The sequence below is a fragment of the Cetorhinus maximus genome, chromosome 30 (assembly GCF_964194155.1).
Source record: "Cetorhinus maximus chromosome 30, sCetMax3.hap1.1, whole genome shotgun sequence".
In the NCBI taxonomy this organism is placed as follows: Eukaryota; Metazoa; Chordata; class Chondrichthyes; order Lamniformes; family Cetorhinidae; genus Cetorhinus; species Cetorhinus maximus.
In genome coordinates, this window is record NC_135908.1 from 4,986,921 (window position 1) to 5,011,653 (window position 24,733).

The 24,733-nt window shown below is 43.6% G+C and overlaps 1 protein-coding gene across 1 annotated transcript in view; it reads left to right on the top strand.

Moving 5' to 3' along the window:
- The window catches only part of tmem266 (transmembrane protein 266), a 77,059-nt gene extending 61,577 nt beyond the window's left edge, over positions 1 to 15,482 (top strand). The window contains exons 9-10 of the mRNA XM_078532216.1: positions 6,525 to 6,587; positions 11,266 to 15,482. Coding sequence (XP_078388342.1) covers positions 6,525 to 6,587; positions 11,266 to 11,888 — 686 coding nt within the window. The 3' untranslated portion in view covers positions 11,889 to 15,482. The remainder of the gene's footprint in view (positions 1 to 6,524; positions 6,588 to 11,265) is intronic.
- The last annotated feature ends 9,251 nt before the right edge of the window (positions 15,483 to 24,733 follow it).

The following is a 24,733-nucleotide window of genomic DNA, read 5'->3' on the forward strand; positions in this document are numbered from 1 at the left end:
GGGTCATAATATTTCTATCTCCAGGCATTCCTCCTCCTCCTTTAGGTACCATGCTCTAAGGGGGCGTTGGCGACCATGGACGTCCATTGGATTGGTCCATGATTATGCTTGACAAAGTACTGCAGTGGTTTATCATTGCGTTCTGCAATATGGCCAACCAGGGAACTCTTCCACTCTTACCGCCGGCTATCAGGTGTATTGGAAGGATTTATAGACTGATAATCGACCTGTTTGGCCATGTTATGATTGCACCTTCCGTGGCCATCAAGTCCTGAAGTGGGACTTGAACCCAGAGCTTTTGGATTAGAGGTAGGGACACTACCGCTGTGCCACAAGATTTAGAGTTCAGTAGAATTTTGTTTCTCTCCTAGGATCTAAGCAAAGGTGGGGGATGGGAGAAACACACAGGGAGTTTTGCTATGAATGAAATGGACATGACAGAAAGTTAGCAGTGGATTTGTGCAGCACTTAAGTAATGAAAAAGGCAAAACAGTAAGGACAAGATACAGCATATAAACAGCATATGGTTGGTGATGGTACATCAGCAGGTTTCAATCAGTCACTCGATCTCTCGGCACAGATCAGGAGAGCAGGGGTTCTCTCAAACCCTATCAGCACACGAGAAAGGTTTGGCGGAGCAGTATCAGCAATCTCTTTCCAGCTCCCTCCGGGGAATTCAGTAATGGGCTGTCTTATCCAGCTGGCTTTTTAAAATGGACAGAAGCTCACAGATGTCAGTTAAATTGCAGTGCTCGCCTCTGAACAGAACATAACCCTGTCTGCTCTGGTCGCCACATTATAAATGGGATATAGAGGCAGTGGAGAGGGTGCTGAGAAAATTTACAAGGAAGGTGCTAGAAATGCATGGGTACAGATATGGGGAAGGGATTGACAGGCTAGGCGTCTCCTCCCTTGTAAAAGGAAGGCCGACGGGTGTCCTAATAGAGGTCTTTAGAATTTTGAAAGGTTTTGGTAGAGTGAATACAGAGAAAATGTTTCCACTTGAGGGGAAGAGCCTAACTAGAGGCCGTCAATATAAGACAGTCACCAAGAAATCCAACAGGGAATTCAGAAGAAACTTCTTTACCCAGAGGGTGGTGAGAATGTGAGACTCACTACCACAGGGGCCAGTTAAAGCACATAGAATGGATGCACTTAAGGAGGAAGTTAGACAAGCAGATGAGGGAGAAGGGGATACAGGGTTACGATGATAGATTTAGATGAAGCAAGATGGGAGGAAGCTTTATTATTGCCAATATGGATTGGTTGGGTTGAACAGCCTGTTTCTGTGCTGGATATCTGATGTAATCCTATATAATCCTACTTGACTATAAAAGTAAGGGAAGAGAGCAAACTGCTTTCAAATTTTCAGACATTTCAATGATTCATTGGTGCCTTAAAGAGGGAGCCTTTCTGACCCCTCTCCTGGCCCCTTTCACACAGCACTGTCTCCTGGTGTGATTGGCAGGAAAATCACCCAATCGTCTCCATTCTGGCTGGTAATATTAGTGTCACTAACTTCAGCCAGAGAAGAGAGAGAGCAAATTCTGGGAATAATATCAACAAAATCTCTTGGGACATCCTCCCTGACTCCCTAAGTCAATCATGCAGCCTCAGGGATAGTGTTGGAATTTAATCATCCCACATGGATGAGCTGAATGTTTCTTCCTCACCCAGCAATATCTTGTGAAACCGTGAATGGATCAGGGCCTGAAGTTCTGCCCTTGTTCAAGGCATATCTTGGCCAGTGCTACTGGAGGGGAAACACAAGTCGCTTCTGTCGTATTGTCACTTTTCTGGAAAATTCTGGAGGGGATAACCTGGGTATATCGACAGCCTCCACCTCACATCAATGAGGCAGGGGCTGGGTTCCACTACGGGTTTAACAAAGGTCCCCGAATATGATGGGAATCAATTAGCATACAGGAGTGGCTGGCTGCTCCTTTGGGAGGTGTGGAGTTTCCGATCAGACCCTTTGGGACCTTTCCGGGGTTTCATTTGCTGTATCGGAGTTTCTGCAGAAATCCAGACCCTGCTCAGGGCAACTGGCATTGCTGATGTGGCCGTACAGGAGTGATGCACCTTACTCACCCCATCCTCTGCTCTCGACAGCCATGGGTTCTGTTCTTTCACGCAGCTGAACTAGAACTTACACCAATCACAGTGGAGCTTACACCATTGGAAGTTTGGCCTTGTTCCCTTTCGAGGGCTGGCACCAAAACCCCCTCTTCCAAGCAGTCTCATCGCAATCATTCAGTGCCTTATGCCAGAATCTCCCAGATTGCACGACTCTTCTCTGATGGATACAGTTGAGATTTGAGATGAAACTTTGGAACAAAGGTCAGATTGCATTTCATTTCTTCTTTCATGGGACGCTGGCAAGGCCAGCACTTGTTGCCCCTCCCCGATTGCCCTTGAACTGAATGCCTAGGCCATTTCAGAGGGCAGTTAAGAGTCAACCACATTGCTGTGGGTCTGGAGTCACATGTAAGGTAAGGATGACAGATTTCCTTCCCTAAAGGGCTTCAGTGAACCAGATGGGTTTTTACAACAACCGATGACAGTTTCATGGTCACCATTACTGAGACTAATTGAATTTATGTCCCCAGAGCATTAGCCAGGGCACTAGATTACTAGTCCAATTACATTACCACAACGCCATCATTTCCCACCGAAGGAACAGGACTGAAACTGCTCCAGATCCGATTCCTTATTCGTGTTTCAGCACTAAACAGGACCTGAGCAAGTTTACAAATGCAATATTGCTACAAAAGGTACAAGACTAAGCTTTTCAGGATAAATTAAACATTGGCCGAATGGGGGAAGCTCACTCTTAATTCAATTAATGTAACATTCATTTCCTAATAGTTTCACTGAATACTGGGTCCCATTAATGCTTTTACTTGCGACATATTGCAGAGCTGTGGATGCTCAGTTGCTGCGTATATTCAAAGCTGAGATCAATAGATTTTTGGGCACTAAAGGAACCAAGGGATATGGGGAGAAAAGTGGAGTTGAGTCCAAACATCAGACAATCCAATAATTACATCATCACTGTTACAAGTACTTCTATTCCAAATTTATTTTGTGAACTGAATTTAAATTATTACAGCATTGGGATTTAACTCACATCGGCCAATCACTAGCTCAGTAACATACTATTATGCCACCATACCCTCCGATCGTATGCTCTTGTTTCTCTCCATTCTCTTGTTCCCCCCACCCCGTGAAATCGACACTCATTGCACCATTTCCAACTCAAACTCATTCTTTCCCAAGGTTTCAAAACTGTGGAACTTCTTGCATCCCTCAGTCTCGATTCCCTTCCTCCTCAGGGTCTACAGGCTTTCAAACCCCATCACAGTGACAAGCCACCCTTGTCTAATGGCTGCTGAAGTGGAGGCGATGCTAGACAGGGTGGTTGGAAAGACGAGGGCTCCATCCACTCTATACTGTCAGCCAGCATTGCGACTAGGGTTACCAACTGTGATTAAATCTATTACTGGAGGCTTCATCACATGACTTGCCCCCCACGCTCCAGCCAATGGTTGGCCAACACATCCACCCTTGTGCCAATTAGAAAGCAAAAAGATTCATTACCCAATTGGATGATGCTTGACTGTCGGCCAAACAGTTATTTTTCCCATTTTCAATATTTTTATATCTCGTAAGGAGAAATGTTCAAAGAAAATGACAAAAATGAAATCTTTTTTCATGTCGTACGAAATAGGAGCTGAAGTAGGCCAATCGACCCCTCGAGCCTGCTCCACCATTCAATAGAATCATGGCTTATCTATTTGTTTCAAATTCCACATTCCCATCTACCCCCAATAACCTTTGATTCCCTTGTCTAACAAGAGTCTATCTACCTCCGCCTTAAAAATATTCAATGACCCCGCCTCCACCACCTTCTGAGGCAGAGTTCCAAAGTTGCACAATCCTCAGGGAAAAAAATTCTCCTCATCTCTGTCCTATAAAGAGCGACCCCTAATTTTAAAACATTGCCCCCTAGTTCTAGACTCACCCACAAGAGGAAACATCCTTTCAACGTCCACCTTGTCAAGGCCGTTCAGGATCTTGTATACTTCAATCAAATCACCCCTCACTCTTCTAAACTCCAGTGGAAACAAGCCCTGTCTGTCCAACCTTTCCTCATAAGACAACTCGCTCATTCCAGGTATCAATCTGATAAACCTCCTGTGAAACGCCTCCAACACATTTACATCCTTCCTTAAATAAGGAGACCAAAACTGCACACAGTATTCCAGATGCGGTCTCACCAATGCCCCACCCCAGTGACTTTTCTCCAGGGTTGCGCACAGCAGTGTCCTGGAGATTGATCCCATCCTGGAGGGTTGGCAACCCTAGCTGCAGCACATCTGTAAAGGAGGCGGAGGCAAAGTTTGTCCATTACCATTGGGTCACTGCTTGTGCCAGTCCTGCTAGGCTGCAGGGTCGCTCTGTCGCCTTTGCAGCAGACGAAACAACTCAGCACCTGGTGGTCTGCAGATACAAACCCTGGGAAGACAGCTCCCCAGCCTCCTTGCTAAATACATTTTTCTGGAGGCAGCAGAAGTGGTTGGTTGTTATCTTTCCAACAGTAGCCAATCAGGATAAGCTTCTTCCCTGCATTGCATCTGAAAACGTGACATATTATGATTGGCACAAGTTCGAAGGAAGCATTTAGCATTACCACTGCCCACAATGTGATATATCTTTACGATGCTATCTATCGCGTGTGCTAAAACAGCAGCCAGAACTTTCCGGCCCCGTTGCAATGGGACTCGCCACGAGAGATTCGGCAGCCCAGCCAAAAGTCCATTGGGTTGCCACAGGACCAGATGATCCCAGAGGTGGGCAGCTTGGGAAAATCCCGCCTCTGCATCCACCAATTGTTTGTCGTGTATCTGCAGATGTGGGTGCAGGGTTTCCAGCTACACCTCTTGTACCAGCTGAGCAGCCTGGCCTCCCTCCAGATGCCACTTTCCTTTCAAACATCCTCGGACACGAGAATTCCCATTGGTGTCAGTGATGTTGCGTGATGGGGAAGTGTTGTTAAAGTCGTGGGTCACACATTGAGGAAAAGATGAGTCTAGTCTTATCCTTAATCCAGGTTTATTAGCAAGACTGGAAAATACAGCCACAGACTCCCAGATCTGAAGAGTCATACGGACTCGAAACATTATCTCTGTCTCTCTCTCTCCACAGATGCTGAGTTTGTACAGCATTTTTTGTTTTTGTTTCAGCCACAGACTCCATTGTTCCTCCCGTGCACCCGGTGTAAACTGGTTTTTATACGCTTGGAATAATTCCCTAATCTTTCCCCAAATGGTGGCAGCTACTCTCAATTACAAACTAAAGCATTCACTCCATTGTCGTGTGATCACAACATTAACAAGAGTTGAGGTGCCATAAACATTGAACCAAAGGCACAAAGGCTCTTGGGAACCAAGTGTCAGTGGGAAAACAGCAAGTAGCAAAAACAGTCAAGAGCTGACTAAGATTTAGCAGAATACATACCTGTACCCCTTTCAACTAACCCACAGCCAATACCCTAAAATTTCCAGAGGACCATTTCATACAGGGAGCCCTTTAGAACAATAATTTCATTTCTGAATGTCAGGAAATGGTGCACAGGAAGTACCCACCTCCAAACGAATATTTAAATTAGGCCACTTCCTAGTCCTCGCCCCTCATCAGAAAGTGGGCAGAGTTCAGGCAGCAAGGAACTCCCAACAAGTTATTACCAAGGTCACTTGGCAATGGAGAATAACATCACATGGAAGGCAGGTGGCAACAGTAGAGCAATGGGTTAATGGTTATGTTAATGAGATGATGATGATGTAACCATGACAACATGAGTCAGATGACCAAGAGGCTCCAGGAGAGCAAGACCCAGAACAGTCTGTGTCCTGGAAAACATGTGCTTACCCTGAGGTCTTTGTAAATCGTTTTTAAATAGTTTCATGAAAAACTATACACTGACTATCTCAAGTCTCTCATAAAATAAGCAAAGCCTCATCAAGGTGTGGTAAGACAACTGAACGTAATAGAAACAGCAAAAGTGGGTGGAATCAACCTCAACAGGAGTCAGTAGGCAGTAGGGGAGAAATATAGAAGCGATGGGGCAGGGCTGGTGGGCAATGTACAACACCTACAGGTGCAACAGTCCATATAAGCAAGACATGCGGTGCATAATAAAGAGCTTGAATTTCTATAGGGCCTTTCACAACCTCAGGATGTCCCGAAGCACTTTGGGACTGCCAATGAAGTACTTTAGAAGTGTTGTCATCGTTGTAATGAATTTGAGCCTCTTACATACTGAGAAGACATGTGAGTTGGTGAGTTCTAGATCGGATGATCAGTTCAATGTTGCACAGCAGTATTACAGGGAAAATGATCCTGACACTGATGGACAGGAGCTGAAAGCAATGTTTACCAGAATAGACCCGATGATATGATTCCCAGTCCTGTTGAAGTGAGAGCCCCACAATGAGCTTCACTTGTCACATTTTATCTTGCAGAAGCAGCCACAAGGGACGATATGAATAATTATATCAGTCAGTACTACAGTGAACCAAGCAGTGGTGAGTACAAAATATCCTCTCCTCCATCCCCACCTCCTTTCCACCACAGTCCCCTCAATGCAACAGAAATACTGACCTGATTTGCCTAATTAAAGGAGGTTTCAACCCTCCCCCCCAACTAACAACATCTTGACCCCTGTTGGTGGAACCAGAAGATGGGTGGCAAAAGTCAAATTTAGAAAAGTCTTCGCCATGTAAAGGATGATCAACAAGTGGAATGGATCTCTGAGAGTGGGCCGTCCAGCCTCTTCTGCAAACCCTAATCATCTGAATGCACCTCATAATCAAGGTCACTCATTTACAATTCAGTGGTCCCAGCTATTAACAGACTGCATCCCCAAAACACTGGTAAAATCTTAGGGTCACATCATAACAAAATCTAGCTCTGACTTATTTAATCATTGTTAACTGGTGGTTTTGTAATACGATTGTCCTATAGGTCTCTGTACCTTTACCGGGTATAATGTCCATTGGTGATTACATATTTAAGTACAATCTTTGGGTTCGTTGACTAACGGTACAAGTTTTTGGATTGAATTAATCACAAATTATCAATATAAATATATATTACTACAGAAATGGAGAGGAATTTCCAGATCTTATTTCCCCATCTTTTGGCCCTGGGTGTTTTCCCATCTGTACTATAAGGGTGTTTGCCAGAGCAAGAGTTAATGTGGGACTGGGGAATTAGTACTGTACTGCCCACATTATGGTGTAGAGAGTCACATGATAGTAGACTGAGTACAATAGTAGTCTGGAAGAAGCCTGTATGGAGACAGCACCCATGCAGGATTGTACCATGGAGATGTATATAGTAATGAGTTGTTAATAAATGCTTGATGCTCAACATTACAAGCCTCCAGACCTCTCAGTGAGACGCCAAACAACCCTTACAACATTTTCCTCTGGGTATTTTTTGGCCTCTCCTAGAAGTGATTGATTTTGGTAGGAAGGACAACATAAAATAAAGGGTACAATTCTAAATGGGTTGCAGGAACAAAGGGACCTGGGTGCATATGTGCACAATTCATTGAAGACAACAGGGCAGGTTGAGAAAATGGATAATAAAAAATGTGGATCCCGGGCTTTGCAAATAAGGGTATAGAGTGCAAAAGCAAAGAGGTTATGATAAACCTGTGTAAAACATTGCGACCTCAACTGGAGTATTGCCTCCTATTCTGGGCACCACGCTTTAAGAAGGATGTGAAGGCATTAGAGAGGGTGCAGAAAAGATTCATGAGAATGGTCCCAGGTATGAGGGACTTCAGTTACCTAGATAGATTGGAGAAGCTACAGCTGTTCTCCTTGGAGAAGAGAAGATTAAGAGATTTGATAGAGGTGTTCAAATTCATGGGGGTGCTGGACAGAGTAGATAAGGAGAAACTGTTCCCATTGGTGGAAGGATCCAGAACCAGAAGGCACAGATTTAATGTGCTTGGCAAAAGAAGCAATGGTGACATTAGGGAGAAAAATTTTTTATTATGGCTTTCAAAAGGGAATTATATCATTATCCGAAGGGAAAAGAAATTACAGGGCTATGAGGAAAAGATGGGGGAGCGAGACGAGCTGAACTGCTCTTGCAGAGACGGCACAGACATGATGGGCTGAATGGCCTCCTCCTGTGCTGTAACCATTCTATGATTCTAAGATTACATGGAGGTTTTGGGGGTAGGTAGGATTGTAGGAAGAGTTTAGTCCTGATGCTGTGGCCATTGTGGTGTGGGGCAGGCTTGATGGATCAGCTGGACTTTTCCTGTCCTTCACGGTCGTGGATTCATTGAACCATAGAATGGTTACAATGCAGGAGGCCAATCAACCCATCTAGCCCATGCCAGCTCTCTACAAGAGCAATTTAGCTGGTACCATTGCCCTGCCCTTTCCCTCTAGCCCTGCAAATCTTTTCCCCTTCAGATGCTTATCAATTCCTTGGTAAAGCCACAGTTGGATCTACCTCGGCCACCCTGGCAGTACATTCCAGGCAGTAACCACTCACTGCATTAAAAAAAAAACTTTTCCTCACGTCACCTTTAGTTCTTTAGCCGATCAATTTAAATCCATGTCCTCTGGTTCTTGACCATTCCACCAATGGGAACAGTTTCTCCCCATCTACTCTGTCTGGACCCTTCATGATTTTGAACACCTCTATCAAATCTTCTCTCAATCTCTCTTCTCTGAGAAAAACAACCCCAACTTCTCCAATCTAGCCACACAACTGGATGTTCATTTTGTGTTTTTGCTGACTTCACTGATGTGCTCCAAAGCTCAGCACCATTGAGTTATCTGATTGATGGAGTTCCATTAACTCCTGGGGAGGAGATAAGTGGGCTTTCTGAATGGATCTAAGATGGCGTGCCTCAGGGGCAAGTCAGCCCTCTGTGACAGACTCAGTGATCCCATATCCAAACCAGGCAGATCCTGAGAATGCCGAGGCTCTGTTGATGGTCAATCAGCCAATCTAGTTGACCGATGGAACCAAAAAGGCTAAACTCTTCATCACGAGTCTGGGACTCATCACACATAACCCTAGATAACCCTGCAGGTCAATGGCCAAGTGGGTGGACAAGTAGCTTACCTTTCTGCCCTGAGAATCTGCATGTTTTAACGGCCTCACCTCCAACAATGCCCTCGATAAAATTGCAAGTCCCAAGACCTTAGAATTACCAACATGCGCCTAAGCGATGCGTGTTCCTATATCAGGAAAGTTTCCACTCGGTACTGGGCAGACATAAATTCTACAGTAGGTCAATGTCTTGGTAAGAAAACTCCTAAAAGGTCATGAAGGAATTGGAAGAGAATCGAAAAGAAAGACTTGCATTTATATAGCGTCTTTCATGGCCTCAAGATGATGCAAATGCTTTACACCCAATGAAGTACTTATGAATGGCAGTCAAGTACTGTTGCAATGTAGGAACTCTGGCAGCCAATTTGCACACAGCAAGCTCCCACAAACAGCAGTGTGATAATAACCAGGTAATCCGTTCTGTTGCTTGAGGGATAAATATTGGCCAAGACAACGGGAAGAAATTCTCTGCTCTTCGTCGAAACAGTGCCACAGGATTTTTTTTACAAGTTCATGAGAGGGAAGGTGGAGCATCTCATCTGAAAGACGGCACCCCCGCCTGTGCAACACTCCCTCAATTTTGCACTCACACATCTCTGGAGGGGAGCTCCAACCCACAAACCTTTGACTCTGAGACAAGAGGATCCCCAACTGAGCCACAGCTGACAAAAACAAAGTAACAATAGTGAAAAAACTTTTTCAATAATAGAATGATGAATTATTTCTCCACTAATTCACAGTAATTCACCATTTTTGCTCCTTTGTGTCCACCAAGAGCCAGTTCATAAATATCTCACGGCTTTAAAAGTGGCTAAAAATGGAACAAAGGCTTCATATCAATGAGCACAAAATATATCCTGTGGTTCATAGAAGTTGGGAACGTAAGGAAGACTGAAATCTAAAGTAAGAAAAGGCCATTCAGCCCTTCAAAGCCCTTACCATCCAGCGTCTGTGACTGATGGTTCATTCGTGGACTCCCAGCACCAGTAACGCATGTTGTTCCCCTAATTTAGAGAACGTTTCTTTCCTCAAAAAAGTATCAAATAGCGTTGTTAACATTTCTCCAGCCCTGAACAGCTATCGATCCAGTACCCCTTTATAACTGTCAGTAACCCAAAACAACTTTCCCTGGAAGGTGTACAATAGGCTGAGGTGACTGATTTCAAGGCTGTAATGTAATCTCTGGATTCAAATGACAGTTATAGACTTTCTGCTCACAGATTCTGACAATGTCTGAATCCCTTGATTGGATTACTGCTATGTAATCACTTCCAAGTATCTATTATTCTAAATATAAATCATCTGAGTTGCTTGATTAGATTACTGCTTTTTCAATCACGTTCAGTATCCATTATTCTATGTTAAAATTATTTGAAACCTTTAGTTAGATACAGCATGTAATCTCCCCAATATTACATGACTCCATCGTAGCCCTCTGAGCTGTGAATCAGAAGGTTATGGATTCAAGTCGCACCTCTTAGACAAGTACAAAAATCCAGGTAGTATTGAGGGGGTGCTGCACTGTCAGAGGAAGGGATGCTCAATTGAGACCTTGGTCTGCTCTCTCAAGTGGACAGAAAAGATCACATGGCACTATTTGGAAGAAAGGCAGGGAGTTCTCCTGGAGTCCAGGTCAATATTTATCCCTCAGTGAACATCACAAAAGTGATTCTCTGCTCATGGGAGCTTGCTGTGCTCAAATTGTCTACCTGGTTTCCCTAGATTACAACAGTGACTAGAATTCAAGAGTCTTTCATTGGGCTTTGGGACATCCTAGGGTCGTGGGAGGCCCTATAGAAATGCAAACCTTTTCTTGCTGATTTCACACCTCAGGAATGTAATAACACTGCAAAACCAAAACTGCTTTGTACCAACGTTAAAGTTGGAGTGTGGAATTCAAAGGCTGAGCTGGTTGCAAAATGAAGCAGAGTGAGACACCCTTCGCCAGGTGGGTTTGTGCTGCTTCATTCCAGAGTTACACTGGGTGCAGAATTCAGGTTGCATTACACCATTACTGCAAGTTTAATGTCAAGTAGAACCGTCTTGATGTACCACAGCAGTTGAATTGTACGTGACCCCTCGGTGATGTTTTTGTGCCAATAACTCTATTTTTCTTAGAGATGGGAATTCCAGAAGGCGCTTCCCATGTCATCACAACAGCTGCCATTGATGTCCACCTTCCCAGTGCGCTCCACAACGCATCATCTGACCTATTAACCGTGGAGGTGCCAGCAAAGCTCGAGCGGGTTAGCAGTTCAGTGAGCGATAATTCGGGGAGTGCCTCCAGATCGATAGACAGTACCACCACACAAGCCCAAAGCCTCAGCAGCCAAACCCTGGGCTCCTCCACAGACTGCAGCACAACCAGGGAGGGCTCCTCAGAAAGCTACCTGCTGGAAAGGCCTGAGGATCAGCAGCACGGCATCACGGGGCCAGTCGTGCACAAGGACACAAGTGTGGTGGTGCAGGAACTCATGTCCACGTTATCGGAGGAGACATGCCTGACTCAGAAGGGTCTGGACCCAGTAAACCTCAAGCTGCCTAGTCCACCTGGGTCCACTAATGCCAGCCCAGAGCTGGGACATAGAGTTAACATTTATAACAAGAAGAACCAGGACAATCTCTGTGTCTATCCAACAACGCCGGTCATCCAGATTCAAGGCAACGATATCACACTTGAAGAAAAGTACAGGTTCCTGGAGCCCACAGAATCATCAGTGAACAGACTACCAGAGTCTTAGTCCTCAATGCCTCAGAGCAGCACTCCCTATTCTTCAAGTGATGGGAGTCCTCCTAAACCTGTGGTCCATCATCGGATAAAATTCAGGAAATGCGGCTTCTGTGGATCCACATCTGGTTGTTGTAGCGAATGTCTTGCCATCAGCACTGTCTCAAACACTGAGTAGGTGCAAAACATTATGATGAACAATTAACTTTTTTTTAAAAAATTTTGAATGTATGTCTTTTCTTTCCTTTGTAATGTTTGTCTTGAAGTGCTGAACATGACATCATTGGAAGAGTTAGCTGGGAGGAGTTGCACTCAACAGACACAGCGAAAGTGACATGATCACTGACAGACCACAAGTCAATGAATGTATTTGTAGTGAAATGAAATAAGCTTGGCTGTACTATTGGATTCAGTGAGTCTAGCAAACCTGTTTCTGCTGATGGTGATGTTACTGGTACTTAAGCCTAAAAATTGAGGCTATGGTGGCATAAGGGTAATGTCACTGAGCTAGTAATTCAGAGGCCCAGACTAATGCTTCAGAAACATAAGTTCAAATCCCATCACAGCAGCCAGGGGAGTTTAAATTCAATTAATGAATGAATCTGGAATGAAAACACTAACGATCATGAAACTACCAGATTGTTGTTAAAAACCCATCTGTTCCTCCAAAGTCCTTCAGGGGAGAAAATCTGCCATCCTTACCTGATCTGGCTCCACAGCAATGTGGTTGATAGTTAACTGCCCCCTGAAATGGCCTAGCGAGCCACTCCATTAGAGGTGACTAGGCACCACCTTCTCAAGGGCAATTAGGGATGGGCAATAAATGCTGGCCTAGCCAACGACGCCCACATCCCACGAATGAAATTAAAAATATGTTGTTTGTGATATCAACAAGATGCTTAACAGGTTCGTGTAACAGTACTCATCTGCTATCTTAACAAGGTATTAACCCACAACGTCCCCATAAAATAGCTAACATGAAAAATCTCACACAAAAGCTTTGAGGTTTAACATTACGATGAGTAATATTTCAGGCCCCACTGTTTAAAACTTGAAGATTTAGAACTGTTACAGATGTTGATGCGAGTTTGAAATTAAAGACTGGAAATGAAGATATCAGCATCAGACAGAGAAAGATAGAAATAAAGGGAGAGATTCTTTTCTTTGATGACAAACAGACCTTATTCTATCCTTCCAGAATGTTTTGCTTTGAGATTTTCAGAATTCGTCTATTTTTCTTGTCTTAAAGCCAGAGGAGGGGGATTGGGGATGATGTGTGGGCAAGAACTGATTGCTAAAGTTCCCTCTGTAAAGTTGATTAGATTTCAGTACCAACAGTTATCAGATCTTAGACTTGGTCAAGCCCAGCAGTGAACAATCTTCCCGCGTTGAAGGAAGATAGCTTTTGGTGGATTTTGAGGTTTCTTCATAAAACCACTTGAAGGGCCCATCCTTCAACGCTCTTTGACATCTTTTGCTTTGATCTGATCTGATTTTAATCAGGTCCAACGATGAGTTCATTGGCTCTCCGCAGGTACCTGAGCAAAAACAGCCTTCCCAGAAAATTTTCCAGGCGTTGTGCCATCCGTGAGATAGTTCTGGCAATAATTAGTTGCTATTTAAATACTGATTCGCAATGTTTTAATCCTCTGATCACAGTAGGGCCAATATATGATCACAAAATTAGACAGATAAAATTGAGTCACAAGAGTACAAAATTCTGATGATTTCCCATAAAATCACGTCTAATTCAATTTTTCCTCACATGAGCTCCTTCATGCCAATTAGGGGTTTGCTGCCTTCAGATTGGGCAGTCCAGTTTTTGTGTGTGGGCTGTCAGGAACCCTCAAACAATGGAAACTGGGCACCAAAGCCAGGATTTTCTGCATCTATGTTTGCTAGCCTGTTGTTTTTCCACTTGTTCCTTTCACAAGGTGTTAAATTATGGGTTGGTGAATGGAGAAGAGGAAGACTTTGGCGCCGAACTTTTTAACAAAAGACCATTCCTTCCCCAGCTTACCTCCTTAGTTATTATGAAATCAACAAGAGCTCAAGATATGATCCTACCCATTGGCCGTCTGCTGCCCCACACTGACACAGAGCCAGACTGGTTATGCGAGTGTGGTGAATGAAGGTGAGTCTATTCTGGATCTCAGGCTGTCCACTTGTGCTTTGGTTTCAGCACCAAATTAAAACACCCACTGACCAGGCGACCACAGAAGGCAGCAGAATTTTAGGAAGCTGTAATTGGGCTGGTAAAAAAAAATAAAATCAGTTAGAATCAAAAGAGCCACATTGGCTCCTTAACTTTGTGTTTGATTTTGATTTCTTCCTCAGGGAAATCAAGCGACAGCACAAAATGGGCAACGTCGCATCCTCTGCCAGTTACATGAAACGCCTGGGTTTTCTCCCAATTGTTGTTTGGTGTCACTGTCCCACTTGCCAAGTTTCTCCTGAGAAAAGGCTTTATATAGGTTGGTAAAAAAGTGAAACATAATTCTTTTCACTGATGTTCTAAGGAAAGAACCCTCTTACACTAGAACATCTTCTTTCACACACCAAGGCTGAACTTGTAAGTTATGCTAACCAGGGATTGTACCTTGTAGAAGCCAGATGTTTGGACCTTGTTATAATACCGATGGAATTTGAATCTTGCTCATGAGTAAATGCATCGCTCAATAAACCAGAGCGGCTAGGGAGGTCCGATACCCCAATCCATGTCGAGTTAATTGATCATAACTGAAATGGGCTCAGCATATCCAGGATAGTGAGGGGAAATTGAGCTGGGGTTCTATGCAGTGACATCTTCTTGGAAAGCGCACAAACGTGGCCAAGGGGTGAGAATGGGGGTTAGACTTGTGCATGATGCCTTCCAAGGTCAAACAGCCCACCAACGCTCATGGTCCGGTGGGGGGGCGGTGTGGATAGGGGGGCTAAATAAGAGAACACGGGGGGGAAAACACATTCATTAAAATAAACTTGAATATTAAAGATAATATTTTAAAATAATTTTAAAATGAACATGGTTGTTCGATGCCTGGCAGCTCTATACTTGAACAGAGGAAAACTTGAGAAGGCGGGTGATGAAAACCACGCCGTCTCCTTAAAAGGAAGTTCAATTACTGGACAGGAACAGAAAGATTGTTTGAATTATGTATACCGTCTGCAGAACACTGAGCTCAATAGTTCTCTGGGGACAATGCTGACCTGATAGGGGGGAGGAAAATACAGTGCATTTAAACACAGGGAAGGGTGGGGAACAAAATGCAAAGGGCTGTTCCCAGCAAGGCTTCTCTATTCTTAACCTGCTGTATTGTTCTCCACTTGTCAGAGAAGAACCATTATCAAGGTGATTTACTTTAAGACACCAGAGGTTAGAGGGTTTAATTGTGGGAACAGTGATGTGACCTGATACCTGAGCCTGCATGTGAACGAAATGCAGTACACCCAGCCCTGCGTTTGTAACATTGAAATGCTTCATTTATAAGGTCCGAATTCTGTAAAAAAAAAGGAAAGGAATTTATATTGCAATGAGCAATTGTGGAAAATATTATTAAATCTCTTTTAAAGAAAACACAATCTTTTTAATTGATTAAAGTGATTTTGTCAATTCTCTTTCTGTTTCTTTCGTTCTCCACTCTCCCAACCTATGTTGAAATAAAGTTCCAGATGACCCCTCCAGTCCCTCACCACGTAGCCGTTCTTCAGCTGAGGGCAGACTAGCATGCACCAGATTATTTGACAATAGGAACATCATAGCCAAGTCTAATCCTATTCTCAATTGATATCCACCCTTCCTGGCCGGATTTAATAACTGGTGATCAATGGTGGAAATTCTGGCTGATTTTCCACCTGTAGTCATGAGTACATGCTATATACAGCACAGAAGTAGGCCATTCAGCCCAACCAGTCTATGCTGTAATCAATCCAATTGCTTCTCCCACAAATGCTGTCCTCTTAGTTAGCTCGATAGCGGCCAAGAATCAAGCATGGGATCTTTTGGTATTAATGACTTAGTACTAGCCTGTACGATACTGTAGTGTCTGGCTACAACCATCACCACTTATATAGTGCTTTTAGCATAGGAAACATCCCAAGGGAATGGAAGGAGACACACAAGCCAAGGATGGAGTTATTAAGTAAGAATACTGGCAAAATTTTGGTCAAAGAGGTGGCTTTTAAGAGAGGGTCTTGAACGAAGATGGAGAGATGGAGAAGCAGACAGGTTTAAGGAGAAAATTCCGGGGAGTGGAACCTAGGTAGCTGAAGGCATAGCCTTCAACAAAGGGAAGGTGATAACACAAAACGTTGGAAATGGGGGAACGAAGGACCTCAGAGGGATGAGGGTGGAATGGGTTGTAGGGCTGGAGGAGGTTATTGGATAGGGAGAGGAGGGGTTTCGGAGGGATTTAAACACAAGGATAAGGATAGGAGGAAAGTGATATGATCAGCCACAAATAGAGGCACAGGCAGCTGCGCAGTCCATTGTTTTCCTCATGTAATGCCAAACCTCTGCTGAGAATGTACAAAACCACTTACAGTTCATGGATTTAATTGAGGGCCACTCAAGGTACTTCACTGGGGAGACTGACAAACATCCATGAGCTTTTGGGTTTGTGATTCATTGAGAAATGAAACAACTACCTCTGGAAATTAATGTTCAATATCATCCAAGATTATCTATTCCTTGGTGCTGTGGCACAAATCTGACATTAATCATTCAACAGTTCATTCAAAACTTTCCATTCAATAATGGCCACTTGTGTTACTAGGAGAGATAGCAAAACATGACCATCATTATGGTCTTATGTCCAACTTTGGCTCAGTGGGTGACACTCTTGCCTCCAAGTGAGAAGGTTCAAGCCTCACACCAGAGGCTTGGACACCTAATCTTAGACACCGAACTTCAGGAAATGCTGCACGAAACATTAACCTAAGGCCCTTTCTGCCCTCTCAAGTCAGACAAAAAAAGATCCTATGTACCCTTTAAAGAGGAAGGAGGTAGAGTTTACCTAGTATTCTGGTCAATATTTATCCTTCAACCAATATTGCCAAAAAATAGGTTATCAGGTTATTTACCTGGCTGCAGTTTGTGGGAGCTCACAAGGCACAAATGTCACTTGCCACCTATCATCCCAAGCCTGAATGTTGTGCTGCATGCAGGCACAGACATGCTTCAGTGGTGAATGGAGCTGAACATTGTGCAATAGCAAATACCCCCACTGCTGACCTAATGTTTGAGGGAAGGTCATTGATGAAGCAGCTGAAGATGGTTGATCCTAGGACACTACCCTGAGGAACTCCTGCAGTGATGTCCTGGAGCTGAGATGACTGACCTCCAACAACCACAACCATGTTCCTTTGTGCTAGGTATGACTCCAGCCAGTGGAGAGTTTTCACCCTGATTCCCATTGTTTTGCTAGGGTTCCTTGATGTCACACTCAGTCAAATACTGCCTTGATGTCAAGGGCAGTCGCACTCACCTCACCCTCTTCAGTTCAGCTCTTTTGTCCCTGTTCGGACCAAGGCGGTGATGAGGTTTATAGCTGAGTGGCCTTGGTGGAACCCAAACTGAGCGTCAGAGAGCAGATTGTTGCTGAGGAAGTGCTGTTTAACAGCACTGACGATGACACCTTCCATCACTTTGCTGATGATTGATGGGCCAGTAATAGACCAGATTAGATTTGTCCTGCTTTTTGTTGACAGGACATACCTAGTTTCCACATTGCTGTGTAGATGCCCATGTTGTAGCTGTACTGGAACAGCATGCCCTTACATAGTTTATGCAATTAAAGGGCAAGTTTCAGTTTGACTGTGATTCCACATAAAACTAATGGGTGAGCAATCAAAGTCAAGGCTCACATGTGCAGGTAGGGCCACTTGATCCAAGGTATTTGTTTTCTACAGAACTCCCTCCGAATGAGTTAGCACCTGCAGGACAAAAAGGGAGAAAACTGAGGGAAGGAATTGAATAGAAAGCAAACCATATCTGACATTCTACAATTACTTCACAGTGATAGGAACTGTAGAATACATAGGAGATTTGAAGAACCCTTTGGGAAGAAGCCAACCAGAGTTCTGTACCCTAAGATAAAAGCAAAAAAACTGCGGATGCTGGAAATCCAAAACAAAAACAAAAATAAAAATACCTGGAAAAACTTAGCAGGTCTGACAGCATCTGCGGAGAGGAGCACAGTTAACGTTGAGTCCATATGACTCTTCAACAGAACTGAGGAAAAATAGGAGAGAGGTGAAATATAAGCTGGTTTAAGGGGGGGTGGGGGGTGAGACAGGTAGAGCTGGATAGAGGGCCAGTGATGGGTGGAGATTGCCAAAAGATGTCATAGACAAAAGGACAAAGAGGTGTTGATGGTGGTGATATTAGCTAAGAAATGTGCTAATAGGCGACATTAAGGGTAGAAAGCAAGGTACAGATAGCCCTAGTGGGGGTGGGGTGGGGGGAAGGGATCAAAATAGGCTAAGAGGTGTTTCCATTCATTGTTTTACCTCTACCTTTTAGCCTATTTCGATCCCTTCCCCCCACCCCACCCCCACTAGGGCTATCTGTACCTTGCTCGCCCTGCTTTCTAGCCTGAATGTCACCTATTAGCACATTTCTTAGATAATATCACCACAGTCAACACCTCTTTGTCCTTTTGTCTGTGACATCTTTAGGTTATCTCCACCTATCATTGGCCCTCTATCCAGCTCTACCTGTCTCACCACCCCGTCCCTCTCCTTAAACCAGCTTATATTTCACCTCACTTCTATTTTTCCTTAGTTTTGTTGAAGAGTCATATGGACTCAAAACGTTAACTGTGTTCCTCTCCGCAGATGCTGTCAGACCTGCTGAGTTTTTCCAGGTATTTTGATTTTTGTTTTTGTTTCAGTGTTCTGTACATATTGCTATTGTTCCAGTAATGGTCTGTAATAGGTTAGTCAAGCTTTCTCCAGCTTAAGCAGTTAAAACACAAGGTAATAGCAGTGCTACATTATGCTACAAAATTAATTTAAAAATTAACATTTAATGGCACCACTCAAAGCATTCATAAGTAGTTGTTATGTTATATGTTGATAGTTCTACACCGGTGAAAGTTGTATAAAAAGCCTGATCATGATTCTTCCATCAATAAGCTTGGAGCACTTAAGCTCAAAGGGGGAAGTGTGATCATCCCACTTAGCAACACAATCCTCAATTCTATACAAATGACTGTATCTATACACTTACTCTTGGATCGCCCCTCTTATTGCATTTCCTGGTTTAATGCTGATCGGAGACAGCAATGCAATAACAACCTGATAATCTCATTGTAGGTGTTGGTCGAGGGATATATATAAGCCAGAACATCCCTGCACTTATTCAAAACAGTGTCACCCAGCTGAGAGGGCAGTCCTCATCTCAAAAATGTCACCTCTGACAGTGCAGCACTCCCTCATTACTGCACTGGGGTGTCAGCCTAGACTTTATGCTTTTGTCTGGAGTAGATCTTGAACCCAACCTGCTGACTCAGAAGCGATGAGGTATTCACTGAACCAGGGCTGGCACCGCCCAAGTTAACAATAGCCACCTGCATTTGTATAGCGCCTTTAATGAAGTAAAACATCCCAAGGTGCTTGAGCATAAACAAACAATACGAGACACAGAGCCACATAAGGAGACATTAGAACAGGTAGGATAGGTTTTAAGGAGTGTCTCAAAAGAGCAGAGAGTAGTAGAGGGAGGGAATTCTAAAGTTGAGGGCCTCGGCAGCTGAAGGCAGGGCCTCCGGTGGTGGAGTGACTAAAATCTGAGAAATCAGAGGCCAGAGCTGGAGGAGTGCAGATATCTTGGAGGGTTGTGAGGCTGTAGGGGGTTACAGAGAGACAGAGGGGGTGAGACCATGGAGGAATTTGAAAAACAAGGATGAGAACTTTAAAACAAAAACAAAAATAGCTGGAAAAACTCAGCAGGTCTGACAGCATCTGCGGAGAGGAAAACAGTTAATGTTTCGAGTCCGTATGACTCTTCAACAGAACTAAGGAAAAATAGAAAAGGGGTGAAATATAAGCTGGTTTAAGGAGGGGGGGGGTGGGTGGGACAGGTAGAGCTGGATAGAGGGCCAGTGATAGGTGGAGATAACCAAAAGATGTCATAGACAAAAGGTCAAAGAGGTGTTGAAGGTGGTGATATTATCTAAGGAATGTGATAATAGGTGACATTAAGGGTAGAAAGCAGGACAAGCAAGGTAAAGATAGCCCTGGTGGGGTGGGGTGGGGGGAAGGGATCGAAATAGGCTAAAAGGTAGAGATAAAACAATGGATGGAAATACATTTAAAAATAATGGAAATAGGTGGGAAAAGAAAAATCTGTATAAATTATTGGAAAAAAGGGGGATCGGAAAGGGGGTGGGGATGGAGGAGAGAGTTCATGATCTAAAATTGTTGAACTCAATATTCAGTCCAGAAGGCTGTAAAGTGCCTAGTCGGAAGATGAGGTGCTGTTCCTCCAGTTTGCGTTGAGCTTCACTGGAACAATGCAGCAGGCATTAGAACTTTAAGATCGAACTGGGATTCAGTGTGAGCACGGAGGTGGTGGCTGAACGGGACTTAGTGCAAGTTAAATTGTGAGCAGCAGAATTCTGGATGATTTCAAGTTTATGGTGATGTTGGAGGGGGTCTGGATGGCACTGAAATACTCAAGTCTAGAGCCAACAAAGGTGCTAGCAGCAATAACTTACATTCCTTAGAGACCCCGACACAAGAGAAGATTTGAAGGCATTTAATAAGGATAAAGGTGACATCAAGGGACATGAAACTTGGGTGGGAGTAACTGGGAGGGATGAGAAGAGAAAGAGGACACCAAGAGCAGTTAACATTTTATTTTAAACAGGACTTTGGAGGAAATGAGGCAAGTGGTAGAATTGTTAAGGGAGAGTTCCAGCGGGCAGGGCCTCACTAATTAAAGGGCTGGTAATTCATGCTAGTTATATGTGAGACAGCGCAGGTCATTTTTTTTTATTTGTCAAGGGATATTGCAGCCTGCTTTGAAAGTTATCTTCCTCCATTTCCCTCTTCCACTTCTTTCCTAAAGGTGAAGGTTTCCATAGTTAACCAGCAACTTTGTAGCACCTCATCCTGCTCATGCGTGTCCCTAGACAGTGAGCTATTCAGCTGTGCATCAGTTGCCTCTCTAAGCTACACACATACACATTTTCCAGCTGGGGTTACTAGCTATATATAATCAGGAGTGGGAGTCTTGGTGAATTTTCTCCTTCACTCTACTCCACAGGAATTGGAGTAATTTGTAGCTCTGATGGAAACAGAAAGAGGCCAATCAGCCCTTCAAGTCTGTTCCACCATTCAATTAAATCACAACTGATCCCGTGTGGCAAATTTATTAGAGTTTTTTTGAGGGCGTAACCAGTAGGGGATAAAGGGGAATGAGTAGATGCAGTATACCTAGATTTCCAAAAAGGATTCGATAAGGTGCCACACAAAAGGTTAATAGGCAAGATAGGGGCTCATGGAGGTGGAGGTAATATTTTAGCATGGATAGAGGATTGATTAGTAGATAGAAAGCAGGGAGTGGGCTTAAACAGGACTTTTTCAAGTTGACAGGCAGTGAATAGTTTCGTGCTATAATGGTCAATGCTTGGGCCTCAGCTATTTATAATCTATCTTAATGACTTTGATACATTACTCTGTCTCTTCACCTAAGTTTGCAGATGATACCAAGCTAGGTGGGAAGGTAAGCCATGGGGAGGACACAGAGAAGCTGCAAAGAGATAGGACAGGTTAAGTGAGTGGGCAACAAGATGGCAGATGGAGTATAAAACAGGGAAGTGTGAAGTTATTCACTTTAGTCTTAAGAATAAAAATGCAGAATATTTTTTTAAAAGGTGTGAAATTATAAGTGTTGATGTTCAAAGAGATTTGGGTGTGCTGGTACATGGAAAGCAGAAAGTTAGCATGCAGTTGCAGCAAGCAATTAGAAAGGCAAATGGCATGTTGGCCTTTATTGCAAGGGGATTGGAGTACAAGAATAAAGAAGTCTTGCTACAATTGCAAAGGGTTTTGGTGAGACCACTTCTGGAATAGTGTGTGCAGTTTTGGTCTCCACATTTAAGAATGGATATACTTGCATTGGAGGTGATACAGCGAAGGTTCACTAGATTGGTCCCTGGGATTAGGGGGTTGCCTTTTGATGAGAGGCTAAGTAAATTGGGTTTATATTCCCTGGAGTTTAGAAGAATGAGAGGCGATCTCATTGAAACATACAAAATTCTGAAGGGGCTTGATAGGGTAGATGCTGAGAGATTGTTTCCACTGGTCAGGGGAATCTAAAACATGGAGGCACAGTTTCAGGTTAAGGGGCTGATGATTTAAAACTGAGGTGAGGAGAAATTACTTCACTCAAATGGTTGTGAATCTTTGGAATTCTCTACCTCAGAGGGTTGTGGATGCTCCATTGTTGAATCCATTTAAGGCTGGGATAGACAGATTTTAGGTCTCTCAAGGAATTAAGGGATATAGGGAGCAGCATGAAAGGAGTTGAAGCCCAAGATCAGCCATGATCATAGTAAATGGCGGAGCAGGACGTGTGGTCTATTCCTGCTCCTATATCTTGTGTTGTGTGTTCTATGTCCCAATTCCATCTATGTCTTGTTTCCAAAATCCTTCATCTCCTTACCTAACAAAAATCTATCAATTTCAGTTTTGAAGTTTTCATTTGACCCCCAACCTCAAGAGCTTTTTGGAGGAGGTAGTTCCAGATTTCCTCTACCCTTTGTGTGAAGAAGTGCTTCCTGACATCACCCCCTGATTGGCCTAGTTCTAATGTTAAGGTTATACCCCCTTGTTCTGGACTTGCCCCACCAGAAGAAATAGTTTCTCTCCATCAACTCCTTCATCTTAAACACCTCCACCAGATGACCCCTTTATCTTTAAGCCAGTGCTTCCCAAATGTCTTCCCGGTGTGACCCCATTTTAATACCTCAGATTTTGTGTAACCCCAGAGTGAAAACTTGTGGGGTACAAGGGTTGTTGAGCAGGGAGGGAGGCTTCAGCTGTTGAGTAGTATGGGGGGGGCGGTGGAGCCTTTAGTTTTTGATTGGGGGTGGGGAACAGGAATTGAGCGCAGGGAGAATTGATGAAAAGGCAGGCTTTCTACAAAAAAAAACATACACCTACCCATTGACAGGCTTTTATTTGAAGCAGCAATTGGGCGGCAGAGATCAGTCCGTTAGGACATGCCCACCAACAAAACTCAAAAGGTTTAAAGAGGCCTTACAGCTGTCAGAATTCAGTCTGAACTTCACAGATGTTGTTGTTGCCTCTCAGCTCGCTACCCAAAATCCCGTCTTGTGACCCCCACAGGGGGTGGTCACGCCCTACAGTTTGGGAACCTTGCTTTATATTCAAGCCTAAGATATGCAACCTAGCCTCATAATTTGACCCATTTAGTCCCAATATCATTCTGGTGAATTCACGCCGCATCCCCTCCAAGGCCAGTATATCTTATCTGAAGTATGATGCCCAGAATTGAACACTGCTCCAAATGGGGTTTAACCAGAGATTTATATATTAGAGCTCTCTTAATGGTACCTCAGCTGAGATTAACTGACTCAACACGCAAACTGGAACCTCAGATCTAAATGGCCGAGTTGTGAACCATTTAATTTGTTTAGCTATGAAGATGTCCAAATTCTACTGTTATATTAACGCAGAGGATGGTGCATTCATAGGACAGTCCCTTTCATTATATATTTTTCTAAACTGCACGATAAATCAGCAAGCCTGGTTAAGGAATTGGCAAAAACATGACCTATATTTTTTTCTGAAGAAAGGAAGAATTGCCACATTCAATTTCACACTGTGGATTTGACTATCTGAGACGTTCTTGCTAAGCTTGGACCTCACAGCTTGAAGCACTGTCAGCACTAACTCATTTATCTCTGTTCCCATTAATACAAACTTTCCATTTCAAGGAATTCCATAACTTCAGGTCTATCGAAATTGGTTTTGCCTCTTAATTGAGTTACTAATTAGGGCAAACAAAGTGAATTGAAGATCTATTTTTAAAACATGTGAAGCTTTCTCCCCCAAGCACTTTTACTCAGTGCTCACTGGTGTCATGAGCATTACTTTCATTCAGACGAATGTAATTTGTAATTGAAACCTTTTCTTGTTTTAACATTCTTTACAGTGAAGGTTTGCAGCAAAATATAATTCCTTCAAACCTTTCAAAATTGAAAGGAATTATGGAAAAGCAATGGGAGTCAATTGAGGCTTTTGATTAACTCTTTCAGCACCAGTCTGCTATATTAGGCCTCAACAATGGCATTCATCATTGTCAGCTTTACATCAACTTACTGAAGTTCAAGGTTTCTATTTAAAAGTGATCTCCTTTCCTCAGCTTCTGTTCTGGTGAAGGTGTATCAGCTCAGCAAGAGGCCTTGTTAGACCTATCCAGGTCACCATCTGACCATCATAGACCTGCTTCTTGGCAGGAATTAGTGGACTGTATAGCTAAGGACAGGGAACCCTGGCTGGGGTTTCCTTCCCTAGCCCAGGGACAAGAGATCAATTGTGACAACCCAACTACTGTCCTAAACGAGAATAATTGACCCAGCCCAGATGGAGAAATTAAATATGGCACTTTCTTTTGTTCAAATGGCTCAGTAGATCTCTAACTTAACCAGCTGAGCTATCAGAGGAAGCTTATTCCTATTCCTTCATACTGTTCAGGCTAGTCATAGGATTGCCAAGAAGGCAGGGTAGCAGATTGGCATTGTCAGAGGTTTATAAATGGGGTGATAGGTATTAAACAATCAAGTTGGCAGCAATGAACATCACCTTGAGTTGGTAGTGATTATCTTC